This window comes from Loxodonta africana, chromosome 27, assembly GCF_030014295.1.
Source record: "Loxodonta africana isolate mLoxAfr1 chromosome 27, mLoxAfr1.hap2, whole genome shotgun sequence".
NCBI lineage: Eukaryota > Metazoa > Chordata > Mammalia > Proboscidea > Elephantidae > Loxodonta > Loxodonta africana.
Genome location: NC_087368.1, coordinates 18337659 through 18358039, shown reverse-complemented (window position 1 = coordinate 18358039; position 20381 = coordinate 18337659). Strand labels below are relative to the sequence as shown.

The following is a 20381-nucleotide window of genomic DNA, read 5'->3' as shown; positions in this document are numbered from 1 at the left end:
TTAGTAAGGTTAATAATACATACCGAATATAAAGTTAGCGAGGTTGTTTGCCAGGGTTATTGTTTGTTCTCATACTTTGTTTCATCAAAATTGTCAAAAATAAGAAACTAGCATGGCTGTGTAATATAGCTAATAAATAAAGCAGAAAATGTACTAAATCAACACATTATACACGGAGTATAATAACATTATTCACTTTGCAGTGCAGTTTTTACTTGGGTGGGGCAATTTTACATATTTAAAATTTGCCAATAGTTTTATTTTGCACAATACAACAAAAGACTGCTATAAAAAAAATCAAGAGAAAGAAGGATGATCAAAAGAATTTCACAGATAGCAACTGTACAAAATAAAATTGCATCCACATAGTTAAAGTGGCATGATAAAATAAACTAAATATTTAGTTGGCAAAATGGAATGTCCATAACTCTAGATACAGAAAAACCTCTGGCTAAAACTTAAAGTTTTTTTTTGTTTGTTTGTTTTTTGTTTTAAGTTTCAGATAATTCAGGGCATCCTGCAATTCCAAAATAAACAGAATGGGAAAACACTACCCTCTTTCACTGAGTGTTTTTTTGAGGGGAAGGAATAGTCATTAAATATTGTCAATAAAATCTATGCCAGAATCAACCATTGTGTTACTCATTTTCAAATTAGCTTCACTGATTGTCAGATTTCATACAAACTAGTTTCCTCCAGGAATTCCCCCAAACCCAATGGAGCAGAGATCAAGCGTGCTCTCAAATAGTGTTTCAGTTTATTATTCTAAATGTCAAGTTCCTGCAAGTCTTACCACCACCATGACCACTACACTCGACCACCACTGCTGTCTTTAACCATGCATGATTGTAGGTACTACTATTTGTTCCTGAGAAACTAATCAGTTTCTGGTGGATGTTTGATCTCGAATTTACACATTGAAAACCAAATGGTTTTGAACACTGACCCTGAATGCTTCTACTCTGTATGTTGGTGTGTGAGGACAGTCTTCCCAAATAAGGTTTTAAAATGTCAAAGTTTCCATTACATTAACATTAATGTGTTGCTAAAGCAGAAAAGGGGATATCCTCTAGTACACTCATCTGTCTCTGCATGTCCTCCTGCTTATGTCACAGTGAGAGTCAAGGCTAAGGTATCCTCACACTGAGGACTTAAAGCCCATCTCATTAGCAATTGCCTTCTAGGTATATTTCTGCAGTAAGACCCCAGCCGTGTTGAGACATTGGGAGGATTGACTACACTCCATTCAACTTTAAATGACAATGAGATCAGCAACTACTATCTTCCAAATAACTAAATTTCAACAGAAGCATTCAGGGTCAGTGTTCAAAACCATTTGGTTTTCAATGTGTAACTTCAAGATCAAACATCCACAGGAAACTGATTAGTTCCTCAGGTAATGAATGATAGGACCTACAATCATGTGTGGTTAAGGACAGCAGTGGTGATTGAGTGTGGTGGTCGTGTGGTAATAGTTTCAGGAACTTGAGGTTTTCTTACAATATTTTTTCTTATTTTCTAAAGATGATAAAACATAATAAATAGTATTACACCTCACTCACACAGTCTGACACACTTAGAAACTACAAACAGAGATGATGACTAAAGCTAAAGATAAAAACACTGGAAGAGTTGACCGATTTTCCATACCAAGTGCCACAATTAGGCTAAAACCAAAAAACCAAACCCGTTGCAGTCAAGTGGAATCCAACTCATAGGATCCCTATAGGACAGAGCAGAACTGCCCCCACAGGATTTCCAAGGAGCGGTCGGAGGATTTGAACTGCTGACCTATTGATTAGCTCTAAATCACTGTGCCACAGCCTGGAAATTAAAAAAAAAAATTAAAATTAAACAAAACCAAAGTAAATCCTTTATTTCTCTCTCATGTAAACTTTTCCAACTACTCCCTAAGGATAAAGTCCAGGGCATGCTTCCCACTACTAGTAGTAATCTAGCCTACTGGGTTGCAAACGGAATTAGATGCCCTCTCTCTTATCAGCTCCAAGAAATAATTAACAGTAAAAATAATGATACTTGAACCACTGAGAAAACCTCTACGATAAATGAGTCTCCAGGTGTCTTCTGTAACAAGCACAAAAAGGAAAGATAGCAAAAAGAGAAGCACAGAGGAAGGTGTGGATAATCACAGTGAAACGACTGAGAGCATTTGTTGGGGATGGGAGTAAAAAAAACAGCGTTACAGCCAGCTGGGAAGAAAACCAGACTCAAATAGCTTGAGAAACCTGAAAAGGGTCGGAGACCTGACCATGGTCCTGAAAGGGGAACAATTTGCAGATGATTTCGAACAAGCTCCAAGTATCCACACAACACCGTATCTATTTTTTAAGCTGTAGCTAAATGAGGTAAATGCCCAATAATCTTTGTCCTCAAAAATAATAATAATAACGAGGGAACTTTTCTCTTATGACCACTCTTATCATGTACACCTCCGCCTTCCCCAACAGTCAGTCTCTCCTCAGGTGTTAGGCTAATATCAGGACTAAGAGGTATGCTAATCTAGCTCAAAAGCAGGAATCAAGGTTCTGACAAACAACACTTGGGATTCTACAGAAAGCTGACACATAGCCATCCTGATTCTGGTCTGCCTTTCTGTTAAACTCGGATGGGCAATCATGCTTATGAGAAGACCTCCTGGGAGATGAGAGGGGATTGTATTCGAACATTTCAAACTCCCAGGAACGGTACCTATAATCTAGGAAGCCTTAAAACTCTAGAAGGATAGGGCGTCAATACACTGAGACGGACAATTACCCATTTCCACTTCATAAAATTACAACCGACTCCCTAAAGAGGTGTCAAAATATAAATCCCACAGTGAACACGGGCGTCAGTCTTTCTTCAGGCTGTGTTTCCAGCCCTTACAAATATAATTCAAGACAGAGAGCTACACCAATCCAAAATACTACCAAAACCGCGAGAGGAAAAAGAAAATTTCTCCTCACAAAAGACACCTAGGCAAGAACAGAAGGAAAATTCACTCCGGTGGGAAGGGAAGCAAAAGTAATATAGAGGAGAACATTCATTCTCCAAAAATGTCATGCAACTCGTCTAAGTGCGAGACTTACGTGTTCCGTCAAAACGGGTGGCGATGGTGTCAAGGAAGGTGTTCTGGGGGGCCAGTAATCCTTTCATAACCGGCATTTTTCCAGCGTCGTGTGAAATTCTCCATCAAAGTTTGTCCGGAAGGAGGGTTCAAGAGGAAAGTGCCAAGAAGGGAGCAGGGGAGCGTGATGACGGCAGGGGAGGGGGCCCGGGGTGGTGACGGGGCCGATCCAGGGAAGGGGGAGGATGGAAGGAGAGAGGGAGCGCGCTCCAGCCGCCGCCGCTCAGGCAGGAGCAGCCCCGCGAGCGCTCGCTGAGCCCTCCCCGCACGTCCGGGCTCAAACCCGCGCAGGCTCGCTCCCCGCCCCCTCCACCGCCGCCTGCGGCCAAACCCCCTTCGCCCCCGCCGGGCGCCGCCGTGCGGTGCCTCGCCCCCCACTTGGCCCGCCCGGGAAGAGCCAGCGGTGGCCCGGAGTGCCGCGCCCTGACCTAAGGCTCTGGGGTCGCGGAGGACGGCGCTGGGAGCTGGGCGAGGCCCGATGGCGCTGAGCCTCCTAGTCTCCAGGAAACGCACTCGAGCTAGCGAGCGCGACTCCCACCCCCCAGGCGCCAGGGAACAAAGACCCCTTTGTTCCAGCTCGGTCCCTTTCCCGGGGAGCCCCGAGTGCCGTGGGTGTGGTGCTGGGGAAGAGGAGGAGACAGGTCGGGGCAGGTACTCGGCCTCGGCTTTGAACTTGGGAGAGGGGGAGGTCCCCCAGTGGCGTCCGAGGGAGCAGAGGCTGCCGGGGGGAGGCGGCCCCCTTCCAGGTACCTGTCATTGCGAGTCCCGAGATAGGAGCTGGGCAGCCCGGAGTTAGTTGTGCAACCCCCACCCCAGTCACCCTGGCCTGTCAGCCAGAAAACTGGCCCCAAAAGCCAAGGTTTTCCACCTCTGCCACCTGGGCGCCAAATAAGGGGTGATGAAGTCCCCTCCCCAAATTACCATTGGCCTCCCCCACGCCATCCCAAACTAAAGAACAATAATAGCCTTTTCTATGGACAACTGATGATTTCCCACTTTCCGATGAAATGTGAATAAAGAATTTCTAGAAAAGTTTAATATTTTTATTGATTTGCAAAACACATATAAGTAAAAACAAGGTTGCCTTGCAAAGACAGCTTCAACACAAATCTCTTCAACGGCGAGGCTCCCCCCAAGACTGTTACCTCCAGGTAGAACACCTGGCCAGGTCCATGAAAAGGCAGGTGTCTCGGAAAAAGAAAGTGGTTTCTCCCTGCCCGCCTCCCCCTGGCTTACGCGGGGACTCCCGCTCGTCCCCGGCTCTGCCAGGGAAAACCTCGCCGGTGCCTGGGGTGCAGCCTTGCAGGGACTGGACGAGGACACCCGGAGGATCGTGTAGACTTGCCAGGGTCCTACAGAGAACCCTGCAAAGGAGGCAGGTGTGGAAGGAAAGTTGAGAGCCCAGGGTCAGAAAAACAAATGAAAGCCCAGGTGCAGGTGCACCCGGAAGAAGAGGAGGGGAAAAGTGAACAGGTGTCTGAGCCGCAGCGAGGGGCAGCTCGGATCCCCGCCTGCCGGGACCTCGGGTGTGGCCGAGGGGGCGTCCCGCTCCCGACTACTGTTGGTGGAGGTGGGAGCTTTGTTTGAATTCTGCCCGCTGGAGGAGAGAAGGGGGGACCCTTCTGGTTTCGTCACAGATGGCCGGGGCCGGGGAGGGCGGGGGCGTATGGAGGGAGGGAGGCATCCCCCCTTCTCCCCGCCCCCGGTTCCCCTTTCTCGTGATGCACTTCCTGCGGCTGAGGATTCCCTTTGTGTTGAAATTCAACAAGATCCGGCTGCGGCGCGTGGCAAGCGAGGCGGGGGCGCGCCCGGGAGGGGAGGGGATTCCCGAGTGGGCGGTGCGGGGCGGCCATTCCAGAGGTCACCACCCTACACTTAGCCACTGGGCAGTCTCCGCCCTCCTCAACCACCACCCCTGCCCCAACCAGCTGCACTTTGTGGAAGCCACGGTCTTGCTATTGGTGTCCCCTATGCGGCACGCCGAGCGCAACTGCGGGCGCAGCTGGGGAAAGAGAAAGATGGGGAAGCCCCTGATTATGCTTGGGTGGCGCATCGTGTCCAAGAAGCCCTGGGTGCCTTTGTCAATGCAAAAGCAGGAGAAACGCCTCCCTTGAAATGACATGAAGTTCAGCGTGGAATATGTTAGTTGTAAGCCACGATTCAGGTTCATAAAATTTACACTGTAACTGTGTATGTGAAAACTGTTTCCATATCAGCCTGCTCAGTGTTGTCAAATGCTTGAAATTACTTGCAAGAAGCAAGTAACACTTGAAAGAAAATGGCAACTCAAAAGCGAAAGCCTCGATTTTATGGCATTTATCACTCAATGTCTTAGGCGCCTCTCCATCACCTACTATGTGACAGAGACTTCTAGGCATGACAAGATCCTTGCCCTAAATTCAAGATCAACCCCTGGATTCTACTGGTCTATAGTCTTAGATCCTTTCCCTCTTAGAGAAATTGTCCTGAATGACAACTGCCATCACTACTCTGGTTTTAGGTCTAAGGTCCCTCCAAGCCTGGCTCAATCAGGGACCTAATTCTCCTTCTAAGTGTTGGTGGCATAAATGAGTCCAAGCTGCAACATTAAAACATAAACTGAGTGAGAGCTTAAGCATACTAAGTCCCCTTAGGCGTATTTGAAGGAGCCCTGGTGGCCCAGTGGTTAAAGTGATTGACTGCTAATCCAAAGATCAGCAGCTCCCAATTACCAGCCACTCTGGGAGAAAGATGTGGTAGTCTACTTCCCTTGAGATTCACAGCCTTGGAAATCCTAGGGGTCACTGGAATCAACTCACAGCAGTGGGTTTTGTTTTGGTTTAGGCATCACCCTGAAATCAAGAGTCAAGAAAGAGACAGCATGAGAGTCAGGAATTTTCACTCTGACGAGCCACAAATCTTTTTCCTTTAAGAATCTACTTGCTTCCAGCAATTGACAGAAAAGAACCTTAACCCATTTTGTTATAGGCCCCTCGCCCCCTACAGAGATATGGCCTTTTTCTATGACCTCAAGACAACACTGCAAGAATACAAGATAACCATGCAAAAAAAAAAAAAACCCAGTGCTGTTGAGTCGATTCCGACTCATAGCGACCTTATAGGACAGAGTAGAACTGCCCCATAGAGTTTCCAAGGAGCATCTGGCGGATTTGAACTGCCGACCCTCTGGTTAGCAGCCGTAGCACTTAACCACTATGCAACCAGGGTTTCCCCAAGATAACCATACAATATACAACACAGTAAATACCATAAAACAGAGGCCCATATAAAAAGATTCATGTTTACAGAGGAGATCATTTTTTTTTACTCTAAGCGGTAAGAACTTGAATCAAAGCATCCATTAATATATACTGTGGAAGGTCTCTCTAGGTAAAATCAAACTAGGCAAAGTTCACTGGTTTATGGTACTGCATTTTAAGTAACATTTGTCTTTAATTTTTCCTATTATTTATTGCTGGGTAACAAACTACCCCATGATCTATTAAAACAACAACAATATTTTTATAGCTCACAGATCTGCAATATGGGCAGGACCTAGTGGGGGCAATTGATTTCTGAGTAAGCTTAACCTGGACTGAAGGATACAGTCCCGAGATGGCTAACTCACATGGATAGCAATTTGGTACGGGGTGTCAGCTGGAAGCTTAGTCCAATACTGGGGCCTTGGGGCTTCAGGTCTTCATGTGGCTCTCTCCATGAACTACTTGGGCTTCTTCACAGCATGGTGTCTTGGTTTCAAGAGTGAGTGTCCCAAGAAATAGAAGTAGGAGCTGCCAGCTTCGTAAAGCCCAGTTCAGAAACTGCCAAAACAAAAGTAGACACAGAGCCCAGATTCGAGGCGAGGGAACATAAGTCCACCCTGTCAACGAACAACAACAACAAAAAAATTTTGGACCAAGTGTTAAAAAATCTTCATATCAATTTTTCACTATTTCAAGTTTCAAAAAGGGTTACAATAGAATTCCAAAATTTGGTCAAAATCTTTTTTTTTTTCACCCAGTCTATATATTTCAATATGAGTTTTGAATTTATGGATTAATGATTTGGGCTCATGTTGATAATTATTTATAGGTAAAATGTGAGACACATGTGAGAAAATACACATTAAAATCACTTGAGAACTATCAGGCAGGTATGAATGGCAATTGTTATTCTTAGTGTTGTTTTTGTTAATGTTGATTCTTCCCCCAACGCCTGATGCTATCTTCTCAGTCTGGATGAGACTGAACAGGAGTTCAGAAACTTCCATATCTACTAGATAGTTAAGCTTCATCATGCCCATTTTCTAATCATAGCATTCAACCAATACCATGGCACAAAAAAACAAAAAAAACCAAACATGTTGCTGTCCATTCTGACTCATGGCACAAGCAGTGGTAAATACCTCACTGATGTACACGTATCTGACTGTAGTCTTCAAAAATATTCTTAAGAACAAAGACATGGAAAAACAAGTGAATCGATCACATACATAACAATCTACGAACCCTGAACAACAAACACAGATTTAGAGACGGAGAACGAACTAATACGGGGAAGCAGCGATTGTTTCCAGAGCCTGGAGCCAGCGTACCAGTCAGGTACGGCACAAGCAGAGAGCTGCCCCACCCCCCTGAACTAACCCCAGGAGGGGGACCAGCCGGTGCCGCGGGTGGCATGGGACGCAGCTGGTAGGAGAAGTCCCCGGGAGGCAGTGAATGGTCTTGGAGCAGAAAGAGCAGCATCCAAGCCGGGGAACCGTCCCGCAGGGATTTAGACTGGACGCAGGTACGGCATAAACACGGACAGTTGCTCCACCCCCCTGAACTAACCCCAGGAAGGGGACCAGCCGGGTCACACGGGCAGCGTGGGACTCAGCCGGTAGGAGAAGTCTCCGGGAGGCAGCGACTGGTATTGGAGTGGGGAGAACAGCGTCCCAGCTGGGACACTTGGTCATGGCACAAGCACGGAGAGCTGCTCCACCCATCTGAACTAACCCGGGGAGGAGGCCCAACTGGTTCGCGGAGGCGGCACGGCCACGCGGCTGGAGGGACGAGAAGTCCCCGGGAGGCAGCAACTGATTTTGGAGTCGAGAGTGCACCGTCCCAGTAGGGGAACCTTGACGCTGGGCGTGGGGCTGGAAGCGGAGGATCTGACCGTGACTCCAGCGGGCCAGACCCCCCGAGGGCAATCTCCACACAGCCAGCACACATAGGCGACGCGCCCCGTGGGAATCTCAGATATAATAGTCATTCCAAGCAAGACAAGCAACTCTGGCTATATTCTGAGGTGCTACTCTCCTATCTCTCTGTTCCCTCCCCCACCCTCCCCAGGCGGCTTCATTAACATCTGAATAGCCTGAGCCAGAGGGAGAACTCTGATAGGGATCTGACTGCATTTTTTTTTTAGCGGATTTTCTGGAAAAACTAGTTTCCCAGTGATGGCTCGGAGACAACAATCCATATCAAACCACTTAAAGAAGCAGACCATGACAGCTTCTACAACCCCCCAAACAAAAGAATCAAAATCTTTCCCAAATGAAGATACAATCTTGGAATTATCAGATACAGAATATAAAAAACTAATTTACAGAATGCTTAATGATATCACAAATGAAATAAGGCAAACTGCAGAAAAAGCCAAGGAACACACTGATAAAACTGTTGAAGAACTCAAAAAGATTATTCAAGAACATACTGGAAAAATTAATAAGTTGCAAGAATCCATAGAGAGACAACATGTAGAAATCCAAAAGATTAACAATAAAATTACAGAATTAGACAACGCACTAGGAAGTCAGAGGAGCAGACTCGAACAATTAGAATGCAGACTGGGACATCTGGAGGACCAGGGAATCAACATCAACATAGCTGAAAAAAAATCAGATAAAAGAATTAAAAAAAATGAAGAAACCCTAAGAATTATGTGGGACTCTATCAAGAAGGATAACCTGCGGGTGATTGGAGTCCCAGAACAGGGAGGGGGGACAGAAAACACAGAGAAAATAGTTGAAGAACTCCTGACAGAAAACTTCCCTGACATCATGAAAGACGAAATGATATCTATCCAAGATGCTCATCGAACCCCATTTAAGACTGATCCAAAAAGAAAAACACCAAGACATATTATCATCAAACTTGCCAAAACCAAAGATAAACAGAAAATTTTAAAAGCAGCCAGGGAGAAAAGAAAGGTTTCCTTCAAGGGAGAATCAATAAGAATATGTTCTGACTACTCAGCAGAAACCATGCAGGCAAGAAGGGAATGGGACGACATATACAGAACACTGAAGGAGAAAAACTGCCAGCCAAGGATCATATATCCAGCAAAACTCTCTCTGAAATATGAAGGCGTAATTAAGATATTTACAGACAAACACAAGTTTAGAGAATTTGCAAAAACCAAACCAAAGCTACAAGAAATACTAAAGGATATTGTTTGGTCAGAGAACCAATAATATCAGATATCAGCACAACACAAGGTCACAAAACAGAACGTCCTGATATCAACTCAAATAGGGAAATCACAAAAACAAACAAATTAAGATTAATTAAAAAAAAAATACACATAACAGGGAATCATGGAAGTCAATAGGTAAAAGATCACAATAATCAAAAAGAGGGACTAAATACAGGAGGCATTGAACTGCCATATGGAGAGTGATACAAGGCAATATAGAACAATACAAGTTAGGTTTTTACTTAGAAAAATAGGGGTAAATAATAAGGTAACCACAAAAAGGTATAACAACTCTATAACTCAAGATAAAAACCAAGAAAAACGTAACGACTCAACTAACATAAAGTCAAGCACTATGAAAATGAGGATCTCACAATTTACTAAGAAAAACGCCTCAGCACAAAAAAGTATGTGGAAAAATGAAATTGTCAACAACACACATAAAAAGGCATCAAAATGACAGCACTAAAAACTTATTTATCTATAATTACCCTGAATGTAAATGGACTAAATGCACCAATAAAGAGACAGAGAGTCACAGACTGGATAAAGAAACACGATCCATCTATATGCTGCCTACAAGAGACACACCTTAGACTTAGAGACACAAACAAACTAAAACTCAAAGGATGGAAAAAAGTATATCAAGCAAACAATAAGCAAAAAAGAAGAGTAGTAGCAATATTAATTTCTGACAAAATAGACTTTAGACTTAAATCCACCACAAAGGATAAAGAAGGACACTATATAATGATAAAAGGGACAATTGATCAGGAAGACATAACCATATTAAATATTTATGCACCCAATGACAGGGCTGCAAGATACATAAATCAAATTTTAACAGAATTGAAAAGTGAGATAGACACCTCCACAATTATAGTAGGAGACTTCAACACACCACTTTCGGAGAAGGACAGGACATCCAGGAAGAAGCTCAATAGAGACACGGAAGATCTAATTACAACAATCAACCAACTTGACCTCATTGACTTATACAGAACTCTCCACCCAACTGCTGCAAAATATACTTTTTTTTCTAGCGCACATGGAACATTCTCTAGAATAGACCACATATTAGGTCATAAAACAAATCTTTGCAGAGTCCAAAACATCGAAATATTACAAAGCATCTTCTCAGACCACAAGGCAATAAAACTAGATATCAATAACAGAAAAACTAGGGAAAAGAAATCAAATACTTGGAAAATGAACAATACCCTCCTGAAAAAAGACTGGGTTATAGAAGACATCAAGGAGGGAATAAGGAAATTCATAGAAAGCAACGAGAATGAAAATACTTCCTATCAAAACCTCTGGGACACAGCAAAAGCAGTGCTCAGAGGCCAATTTATATCGATAAATGCACACATACAAAAAGAAGAAAGAGCCAAAATCAGAGAACTGTCCCTACAACTTGAACAAATAGAAAGTGAGCAGCAAAAGAATCCATCAGGCACCAGAAGAAAACAAATCATAAAAATTAGAGCTGAACTAAATGAATTAGAGAACAGAAAAACAATTGAAAGAATTAACAAAGCCAAAAGCTGGTTCTTTGAAAAAATTAACAAAATTGATAAACCATTGGCTAGACTGACTAAAGAAATACAGGAAAGGAAACAAATAACCCAAATAAGAAACGAGAAGGACCACATCACAACAGAACCAAATGAAATTAAAAGAATCATTTCAGATTATTATGAAAAATTGTACTCTAACAAATTTGAAAACCTAGAAGAAATGGATGAATTCCTGGAAAAACACTACCTACCTAAACTGACACATTCAGAAGTAGAACAACTAAATAGACCCATAACAAAAAAAGAGATTGAAACGGTAATCAAAAAACTCCCAACAAAAAAAAGCCCTGGCCCGGACGGCTTCACTGCAGAGTTCTACCAAACTTTCAGAGAAGAGTTAACACCACTACTACTAAAGGTATTCCAAAGCATAGAAAATGACGGAATACTACCCAACTCATTCTATGAAGCCACCATCTCCCTGATACCAAAACCAGGTAAAGACATTACAAAAAAAGAAAATTATAGACCTATATCCCTCATGAACATTGATGCAAAAATCCTCAACAAAATTCTAGCCAATAGAATCCAACAACACATCAAAAAAATAATTCACCCTGATCAAGTGGGATTTATACCAGGTATGCAAGGCTGGTTTAATACCAGAAAAACCATTAATGTAATCCATCACATAAATAAAACAAAAGATAAAAACCACATGATCTTATCAATTGATGCAGAAAAGGCATTTGACAAAGTCCAACACCCATTCATGATAAAAACTCTTACCAAAATGGGAATTGAAGGAAAATTCCTCAACATAATAAAGGACATCTATGCAAAGCCAACAGCCAATATCACTCTAAATGGAGAGAACCTGAAAGCATTCCCCTTGAGAACGGGAACCAGACAAGGATGCCCTTTATCACCGCTCTTATTCAACATCGTGTTGGAAGTCTTAGCCAGGGCAATTAGGCTAGACAAAGAAATAAAAGGTATCCGGATTGGCAAGGAAGAAGTAAAGTTATCACTATTTGCAGATGACATGATTATATACACAGAAAACCCTAAGGAATCCTCCAGAAAACTACTGAAACTAATAGAAGAGTTTGGCAGAGTCTCAGGTTATAAAATAAACATACAAAAATATATATATATATATTCTTAAATGTTTTCTGCCAACAAGAATTTTAGACCTGGAGGTGGGGCCAAGATAGCAGAGTAATCAAACGCTTCCTCTTATAACAAAGTGTCTCTCTTACAACAAAGACACCCCCCCTCAAAAAAAAAAAAACAAAAAACAAGAGAATTGATTATATGACAATCTAGGAGACCTAAACATCAAAGGCAAAGTTGAGGAATCGAACTAAGTGGCAGGAGGAGGGAGAGATGGTCGAGAAGCAGTGAGGAGTTGCCAGGCATGACCTGGTGGGAACTGGCACCCTGCAGGCCAGATTGGTTGGCGTGAAGTGAGGCATTTTCCACATCAGGAGAGACCAAGCAGCAGAGTCTGCTCAACCCTCCAGAACCAGCAAAAAATGGTGCTCAATTGGCAAAAGAAAGTGCATGCGTCTAACCTACCATGCTGATCAAAAAACGCCCCCTGTGGGAAGAACCTCTCTCCCATTTACCTTCCCCCTACCTGTTCTGCACTGGGTCCCAAACTGGCTTCAGTGACTGCTGTATCACCTGGGCCAGAAGTAGGACCCGTTGTGCATCTTGAGTCATTCTTCCAGCTTTGGAGTAGGAACAAATTAACAAACAGGAAAAAATAATCTGCCAGGTCCCCTAAGCCGGGAACTCAGGGCAGGCAAAGCCCCTTTGCCTAGGCACAGGCATAAGGGGTCCAAGGACTTTGAATGCCTTTCATCCCTGCATGGACCTGTGTGGGCCTATTTCAGCATCATAGAGCCCTCATTAGCAGAGTACAACAGGGTATATACCTGAAACCTGTTTTCAATTGTATCAGCTACAAGGTGGAATGGCAGATTTGTGACATTTGATACTGCTCTGCCCATTAAGCAGGGTCCTCACCTAACCATTTCAGGAGCCTGAGGACTGATGGCTCTGCCTGCGCTACCTAGCCACCTGTGACAGGTATCCAAAAATAAGTGGTGCCTCCCAGTTCTTAAAGCCAACAGCATTGGGTGCCCACAGTCTGGCGGCAAAACTGACCCACCTACGCACTCTAGGGAACAAGGACACACTTTCCTCCTAGACGGGCAGGTGTCAGCCCCCTGCCTTGCTCAGCACATTACCCCCTACTACAGTCAGATACCTGTGCCTACTCCAATCACCCTTGCCCATCTAGGAATGTAGGTGAGAGCCTGCACCACACACTTGCTGAGCAAATAGCTGAACACCTCAGCTGAATCCATACAAGAAAATTAAATGGACTCCTGGGCTTATACATCTATTAACAGCTTTAACCATCTGATGACAGGATGTGAGAGCTTCAAAGGCCCAATAATCAAGTTAGCTCATGTGACCAGCCTATTTGGGCATATCAAAACAAAACAAAAACAAGAAGCTAGGACATAGTATGCAAACATAAAATTAAAAAACTATATATAATAGCCTAACTGATGGCTTGCAGACAGTAGTCAATATCGAATTGCATAAAGAGTCAGACAATGATGGCTTCAGCAAGTGCCCAAAACAAAGAATCAAGAAACCTTCCAGATGAAGATAATTTCTTGGAATTACCAAAAGATTAATATAAGAGCTTTTCAGGATCAGGAAGGTAATCAGGCAAAATGTAGAACAAGCCAAGGAACACACAGACAAAGCAATAGAGGAACTTAAGAAGGTTATGCAAGTGCATAATGATAAATTTAACAGGCTGCAGGAATCCGTAGAGAGACAGCAAACAGAAATCCAAAAGATTAACAATAAAATTTCAGAATTAGACTACGCAATAGAATCTTGGAGCAGAATTGAGGCAATGGAAGCCAGAACTAGTGAGATTGAAGTTAAAGCAGTTGACACCAACTTATTTGAGGAAAAATCAGATAAAGGAATTTAAAAAATGAAGAAACCCTAAGAATTATGCGGGACTTTATCAAGAGGAATAACCTATGAGTGACTGGAGTACCAGAACAGGAAGGGATAGCTGAAAATACAGAGAGAATTGTTGCAGATTTGTTGGCAGAAAGTTTCCCTGATATCTTGAAAGATGAGAAGATATCTATCCAAGAAGCTCATCGAAACCCACACAAGGCAGCTCCCAATAGAAAGTCACCAAGACGTAGAATCAAATTTCCAAAACCAAAGATAAAGAGAGAATTTTAAGAGTGGCTAGGGATAAACAAAAAGTCATCTACAAAGAAGAGTCAATAAGGCTAAGCTCGGACTACACGGCAGAAACCATACTGGCAAGAAGGCAATAGGATGACACACATAAAGCCTTGAAGAAAAAAAAAAAAAATGCCAGTCACGAACTATATATATGCAGCAAAACCCTCTCTCAAATATGGCAAAATTAGGGCATTTCCAGACAAACAGAACTTCAAGTAATTTGTGAAAACCAAACCAAAATTGTAAGAAATACTAAACGGAGTCCTCTGGTTAGAAAATGAGTAATACCAGATAACAACCCAAGACTAGAACTCAGAACAGAACAACCAGATTATCAACCAAGATAGGAAAGTCACAAATAAATCAAAGCTAAAACACTGAAAATAGGGGAACAGAGACATCAATATGTAAAAGATAACAAAATTAAAACAAAAAAGAGGGACTAAATAATGTAGTCATAGATCTTTCATATGGAGAGGAAGTCAGGACAATATACAGAAATAAAAGATTGGTTTAAACTTAGAAAAATGGAGGCAAATATTAAGGTAACCACAAACACATCAAAATAAAAAATAAGAAAAACAAAATGACTCAGCAAATGCAAAATCAAAAACAATCAAAAGAATGAAAAGAAAATACATGAAGAAAAATGACTCAGCACAGAAAACTAAATGGAACAAATAAACTGTCAACAACACACACACACAAAAAAAACACACCAAAATAACAGCACTAAACTCATAAAAAAAATACCTACCAATAATTACACTGAATGTAAATGGACAAACTGCACCAAAAAAGAGACAGAGAATGGCAGAGTGGATTAAAAAAAACATATCCATCTATATGCTGCCTGCAAGACACACATCTTAGACTTAAAGACACAAACTAAAACTCAAAGGATGGAAAAAAATATATCAAGCAAACAACAATCAATAAAGAGCAAAAGTGCCAATATTAATCTCTGACAAAATAGAGTTTAAAGTAAAATCCACCACAAAGGATAAGGAAGGATACAATATAACTATTAAAGGGTCAGTATACTAGGAGGACATAACCATAATAAATATTTACATACCCAGTGATAGGGCTCCAACACATATAAAACAAACTCTAACAGCATTGAAATGAGAAATAAACAGCTCCACAATAGTAGGAGACCTCAACACACCACTTTTGATGAAGGACAGAACACCCAGAAAGAAGCTCAATAATGACACAGAAGGTAAAATGCTACAATCAACCAACTCGATCTCATAGACATATACAGAACACTCCACCCAACATCAGCCAAGTATACTTTCTTTTCCAACACACATGGAACATTCTCCAGAATAGGCCACATATTAGGCCATAAAGCAAGGCTTAACAGAATCCAAATCATCAGAATACTATAAAGCATCTTTTCTGACCATAAAGCCATAAAAATAGAAATCAATAACAGAAAAAGGAAAATAATAATAATAAAACACGTGGAAACTGAACAACACCTTGCTCAAAAACTACTGGTTTATAGAAGAAATTAAGGATGGAATAAGGAAATTCGTAGAATCAAATGAGAGTGAAAATGCATCCTACCAGAACCTTTGGGATACAGCAAAAGGGAAAGAGGCCCGGATAAATAAGGCATTATTGAAAAAGAAGAACAAAGTGGGAGGCCTTACTTTACCTGACTTTTGAACCTATTATACCTCCACAGTAGTCAAAACAGCCTGGTACCGGTACAACAACAGATACATGGACCAATGGAACAGAATTGAGAATCCAGACATAAATCTATCCACATATGAGCAGTTGGTATTTCACAAAGGCCCCAAAACAGTTAAATGGGGAAAAGACAGTCTTTTTAACAAATGGTGCTGGCATAACCGGATATCCATCTGCAAAAAAAATGAAACAAGACCCATACCTCACACCATGCACAAAATTAACTCAAAATGGACCAAAGACCTAAATATAAAATCTAAAATAATAAAGATCATGGAAAATAGGGACAATGCTAGAAGCCCTAATAAATGGCATAAACAGAATACGAAACATTACTAATGCGCAAACACTAGAAAAGAAACTAGATAACTGTGAGTACCTAAAAATCCAACATTTATGCTCATCAAAAGACTTTACCATAAGAGCAAAAAGACAACCTACAGACTGGGAAAAAAATTTTGGCTACAGTACATCCGATCAAGGTCTAATCTCTAAAATCTACAAGATACTGCAAAACCTCAACAACAAAAAGACAAATAGTCCAATTAAAATATGGACAAAAGATATGAACAAGCACGTCACCAAAGAAGACATTCAGGCAGCTAACAGATACGTGAGGAAATGCTCAGGATCATTAGCCATTAGAGAAATGCAAATCAAAACTACAATGTGATACCATCTCACCCCAACAAGGGTAGCATTAATCCAAAAAATACAAAATTGTAAATGTTGGAGAGGCTGGGGAGAGACTGGAACACTTATATACTGCTGGTGGGAATGTAAAATGGTACAACCACTTTGGAAATCAATTTGGCGCTTCCTTAAAAAGCTAGAAATATAAGTACCACAGGATCCTACAATTCCACTCCTTGGAATATATCCTAGAGAAATAAGAGCCATCACACGAACAGATATATGCACACCCATGTTCATTGTAGCACTGTTCACAATAGCAAAGAGATGAAAACAACCTAGGTGCCTATAAATGGATGAATGGATTAAAAAAATGTGGTATATTCACGCAATGGAATACTACACAATTATAAAGAACGAGGATGAATCCATGAAACATAACATGGATGAATCTGGAAAGCACTGTGCTGAGTGAAATTAAAAGCCAGTCATAAAAGGACAAATATTGTATGAGACCACTATTATAAGAACTCAGGAAAAAGTTTAAACACAGAAGAAAACATTATTTGTTGGTAAAGAAGGTGGAGAGGGAGGGAGGGAGAAGGGCATTCAATGACTAAAGAGTAGACAAGAGTTATCTTAGGTGAAGGGGAGGACAACACACAATATAGGGGATGTCAGCATAACTGGACTAAACCAAAAGCTAAGAAGCTTCCTGAATACATCCAAACACTTTGAGGGACACAGCAGCAGGGGCGGGGGTCTGGGGACCATGGTTTCAAGGGACTTCTAGGTCAATTGGCATAACAAAGTTTATTAAGAAAACATTCGGCATCCCACTTTGGTGAGTGATATCTGGGGTTTTAAAAGCTAGTGAGCAGCCACCTAAGATGCATCAATTGGTCCCAACCCATCTGGAGCAAAGGAGAATGAAGAACACCAAAGACACAAGGGAAATATCAGCCCAAGAAACAGAAAGGCCCACATAAACCAGAGACTCCATCAGGCTGGGACCAGAAGCACTAGATGGTGCCCGGCTATCACGAATGACCGCGCTGACAAGGAACACAACAGAGAGTCCTTGACAGAACGTGGGAAAAGCAGGATGCAGAACTCAAATTCTAGTAAAAAGACCAGACATTAATGGTCTAACTGAAACTAGAGGGACCCGGGAAGACATGGCCCCTGGATTCTCTGTTAGCCCAAAACTAAAACCATTCCCGAAGCCAACTCTTCAGAGAAAAATTAGACTAGATTGTAAGACACAAAATGATACTCGTGAATAGTATGCTTCTTAGCTCAGGTAGATACATAAGACTAAGTGGGCAGCTCCTGTCAGGAGGCAAGATGAGAAAGCAGGAACGGACAGGAGATGTTTGAACAGACACAGGAAATCCAGGGTGGAAAGGAGGAGTGTGCTGTCCGCATTACAGGGAGAGCAAATAGGGTCGCATAATACTGTGTGTATAAATTATTGTGTGAGAAACTAACTTGAGCTCTAAATTTTTACTTAAAACACAATTTTAGACCTGAAAAGAAGGAAGCTCTAGTTTTATCTCTACCACTTATTGTCTTTGTGACCTTAATGTGACTTCAGGCATTTAATCTGTGGATTTCCATCTCCTCACATGTAAACTTGTGATAATGCTTTCCCAATCCACTTCACTAAGTAGAAGAAATTGTTTTTGAAAATTTGAAACCTGGAATGTGCTACATGTGATATAAAGGAGTATTACAATCATTTTTTTTTTTCTATTCTAACATACCTAATAAAGTTATTTGTTTGCAACAAATATTGTTGACTGGTTGTTATAGCCTGTGATCTTGTTAGCTCTGAACACATTTATGTCTTAGTAACCTGCCACAATCTATTGCTTATGAGCTTTTCCTTCTAGATAAAAAAGGCTCTAGAAGTTCAGGAGAAAAATGAAGTTCATTCATTTCTTGAATTGTTCTGCTCTGATGTGAAACCAAAATGGAGTTCAGTGGAATGGTCATTGTCTCCTGTTCCCCAAATAGTCTCAACATGTGTAGAAATTGAAATACTCTGGAAAAACCTCCAAAGCTGTTTTCAGTCGGGATAACCTAGTTTATGCTTCAATAAAATTCTAAAAACTACTGTCTTATTTCAACAATTCTTTGTTACTTAGTCACTCTACATGTCCAATGTGAGTTGGCGAAGGCCTGTGCTCATTACAGGGACCCAGACTGATGGAAAGTCCCACCTAAAATGTGTTTTCCTTGATGGGAAAAAGAGAATTTGGCAAAGCATTTGTTGTTTTTTAAAACTTACACTCAAACAATGTAGCAACCAAAATAAATCACAAGGCTCTGCATAATTTTAAAGGAGAAGCAAAATTCAGTCTACCCATGACCCTGGAAGAAAAGGAGCTCTGGAATATTAGGGAACAACCATGTGATATGGTGGTGACCCTGGAGGTCCGCTGTTCAGCTCTCCTTTCAAGAGGACCTACTGGGAGGAGTGTTGCTGGTGGTCAACCTCTAGCTGCCACATGGTCAAATCTGCTGCATAATTCACTCTGAGACCAGACTCCCCCAGGGCTGCTCCCAGCTAATAACTCAACATATTGAGAATATTAAAGTTGGGCCATTCTTTCCCAATATGGGACTCCTCCAACAAGTAATCTTTGCTAGGGGAGTCTCCCTTAGCTTGGTAGAGACCTTTTCCGTACTGCACCACTCTTCTTACCCAACCTCCCTTCCTTCCCTTTTCTTTAATAGGTGTCAAACCTACGTCACAGTCTGAAATCTCTCCCTGCCTGCTCCTACTACCACCCCCACATTATCCTTCACAGGAAATTTCCTCAATAAATCTCTTGTCCATCTTGGCATGTGCTTCTCTGAAGACACAAATTCACACACATAAAAAGGACTGTCATAGCCACTCACTTATTTACTACACAGACATTAGGTGGCATATCACTAGGAATTTTTCAGTGACAGAAAACTAACTTGTGCTCTAGTGGACAGAGTGGAAATACCCCAGTATACCAGAAGGTGCCAGGTATCTCATTTGCTCAAAGGAAATATTGATTTGGATGAAAGCAGGAGCATACCTGAGCCTCAGAACAACTGAAAGTAAGATTTAAATACTGCCCTGAGTCTAACTTTCTTTCTCTCGTCTCTGATTATCACTGGGATAGTTTATTTTTCTCCAATCTAGACCAGCTTCCTTCGTAAGGCAGACAGGTGATCCAAAGATCTCCTGAGTTTCACAGCCCACAGATCCTATCCCAAAGAAGTTTTGAATCTCTGGTTCAAAGTTTTTTTTAAAAAAATCCCAAGAAAATTTTGGATTGGCTCTTCTTAGGTCAGATGCACAGTCTTAAATAATCCCCAGTGGCCAGGCAACACATTTATTTAGCTCAGATATCTCTTAGGATCCACCCTTGCTCGTCGGGGAGGTTTCCTGAGAAGAGAGAACAATGTGTCCATTTGATAGAATCCAGAGCTAACAAGGATACTCGAATACAAAATTAAAAAAAAAAAAAATCCTCACCTATAGATCCATTGCCTTAATGTTAGTGATGATGTCGTTTTTCAGTTTTGTATCCATCCTAGAAATCGACACTCTCCCTGTCACAAGAAAGCTTAGCAAATGCTCATTAAATAAAAGATGGAAAAAACCTAGCAAACAA

At 41.8% G+C, this 20381-nt stretch overlaps 1 protein-coding gene across 1 annotated transcript in view; it reads right to left on the bottom strand.

The window, feature by feature from the left end:
• The window catches only part of KCNH8 (potassium voltage-gated channel subfamily H member 8), a 447419-nt gene extending 444254 nt beyond the window's left edge, over window positions 1-3165 (bottom strand). The window contains exon 1 of the mRNA XM_003415733.3: window positions 3090-3165. Within this exon, the coding sequence (XP_003415781.2) occupies window positions 3090-3165 (76 nt within the window). The remainder of the gene's footprint in view (window positions 1-3089) is intronic.
• Window positions 3166-20381: the final 17216 nt, after the last annotated feature.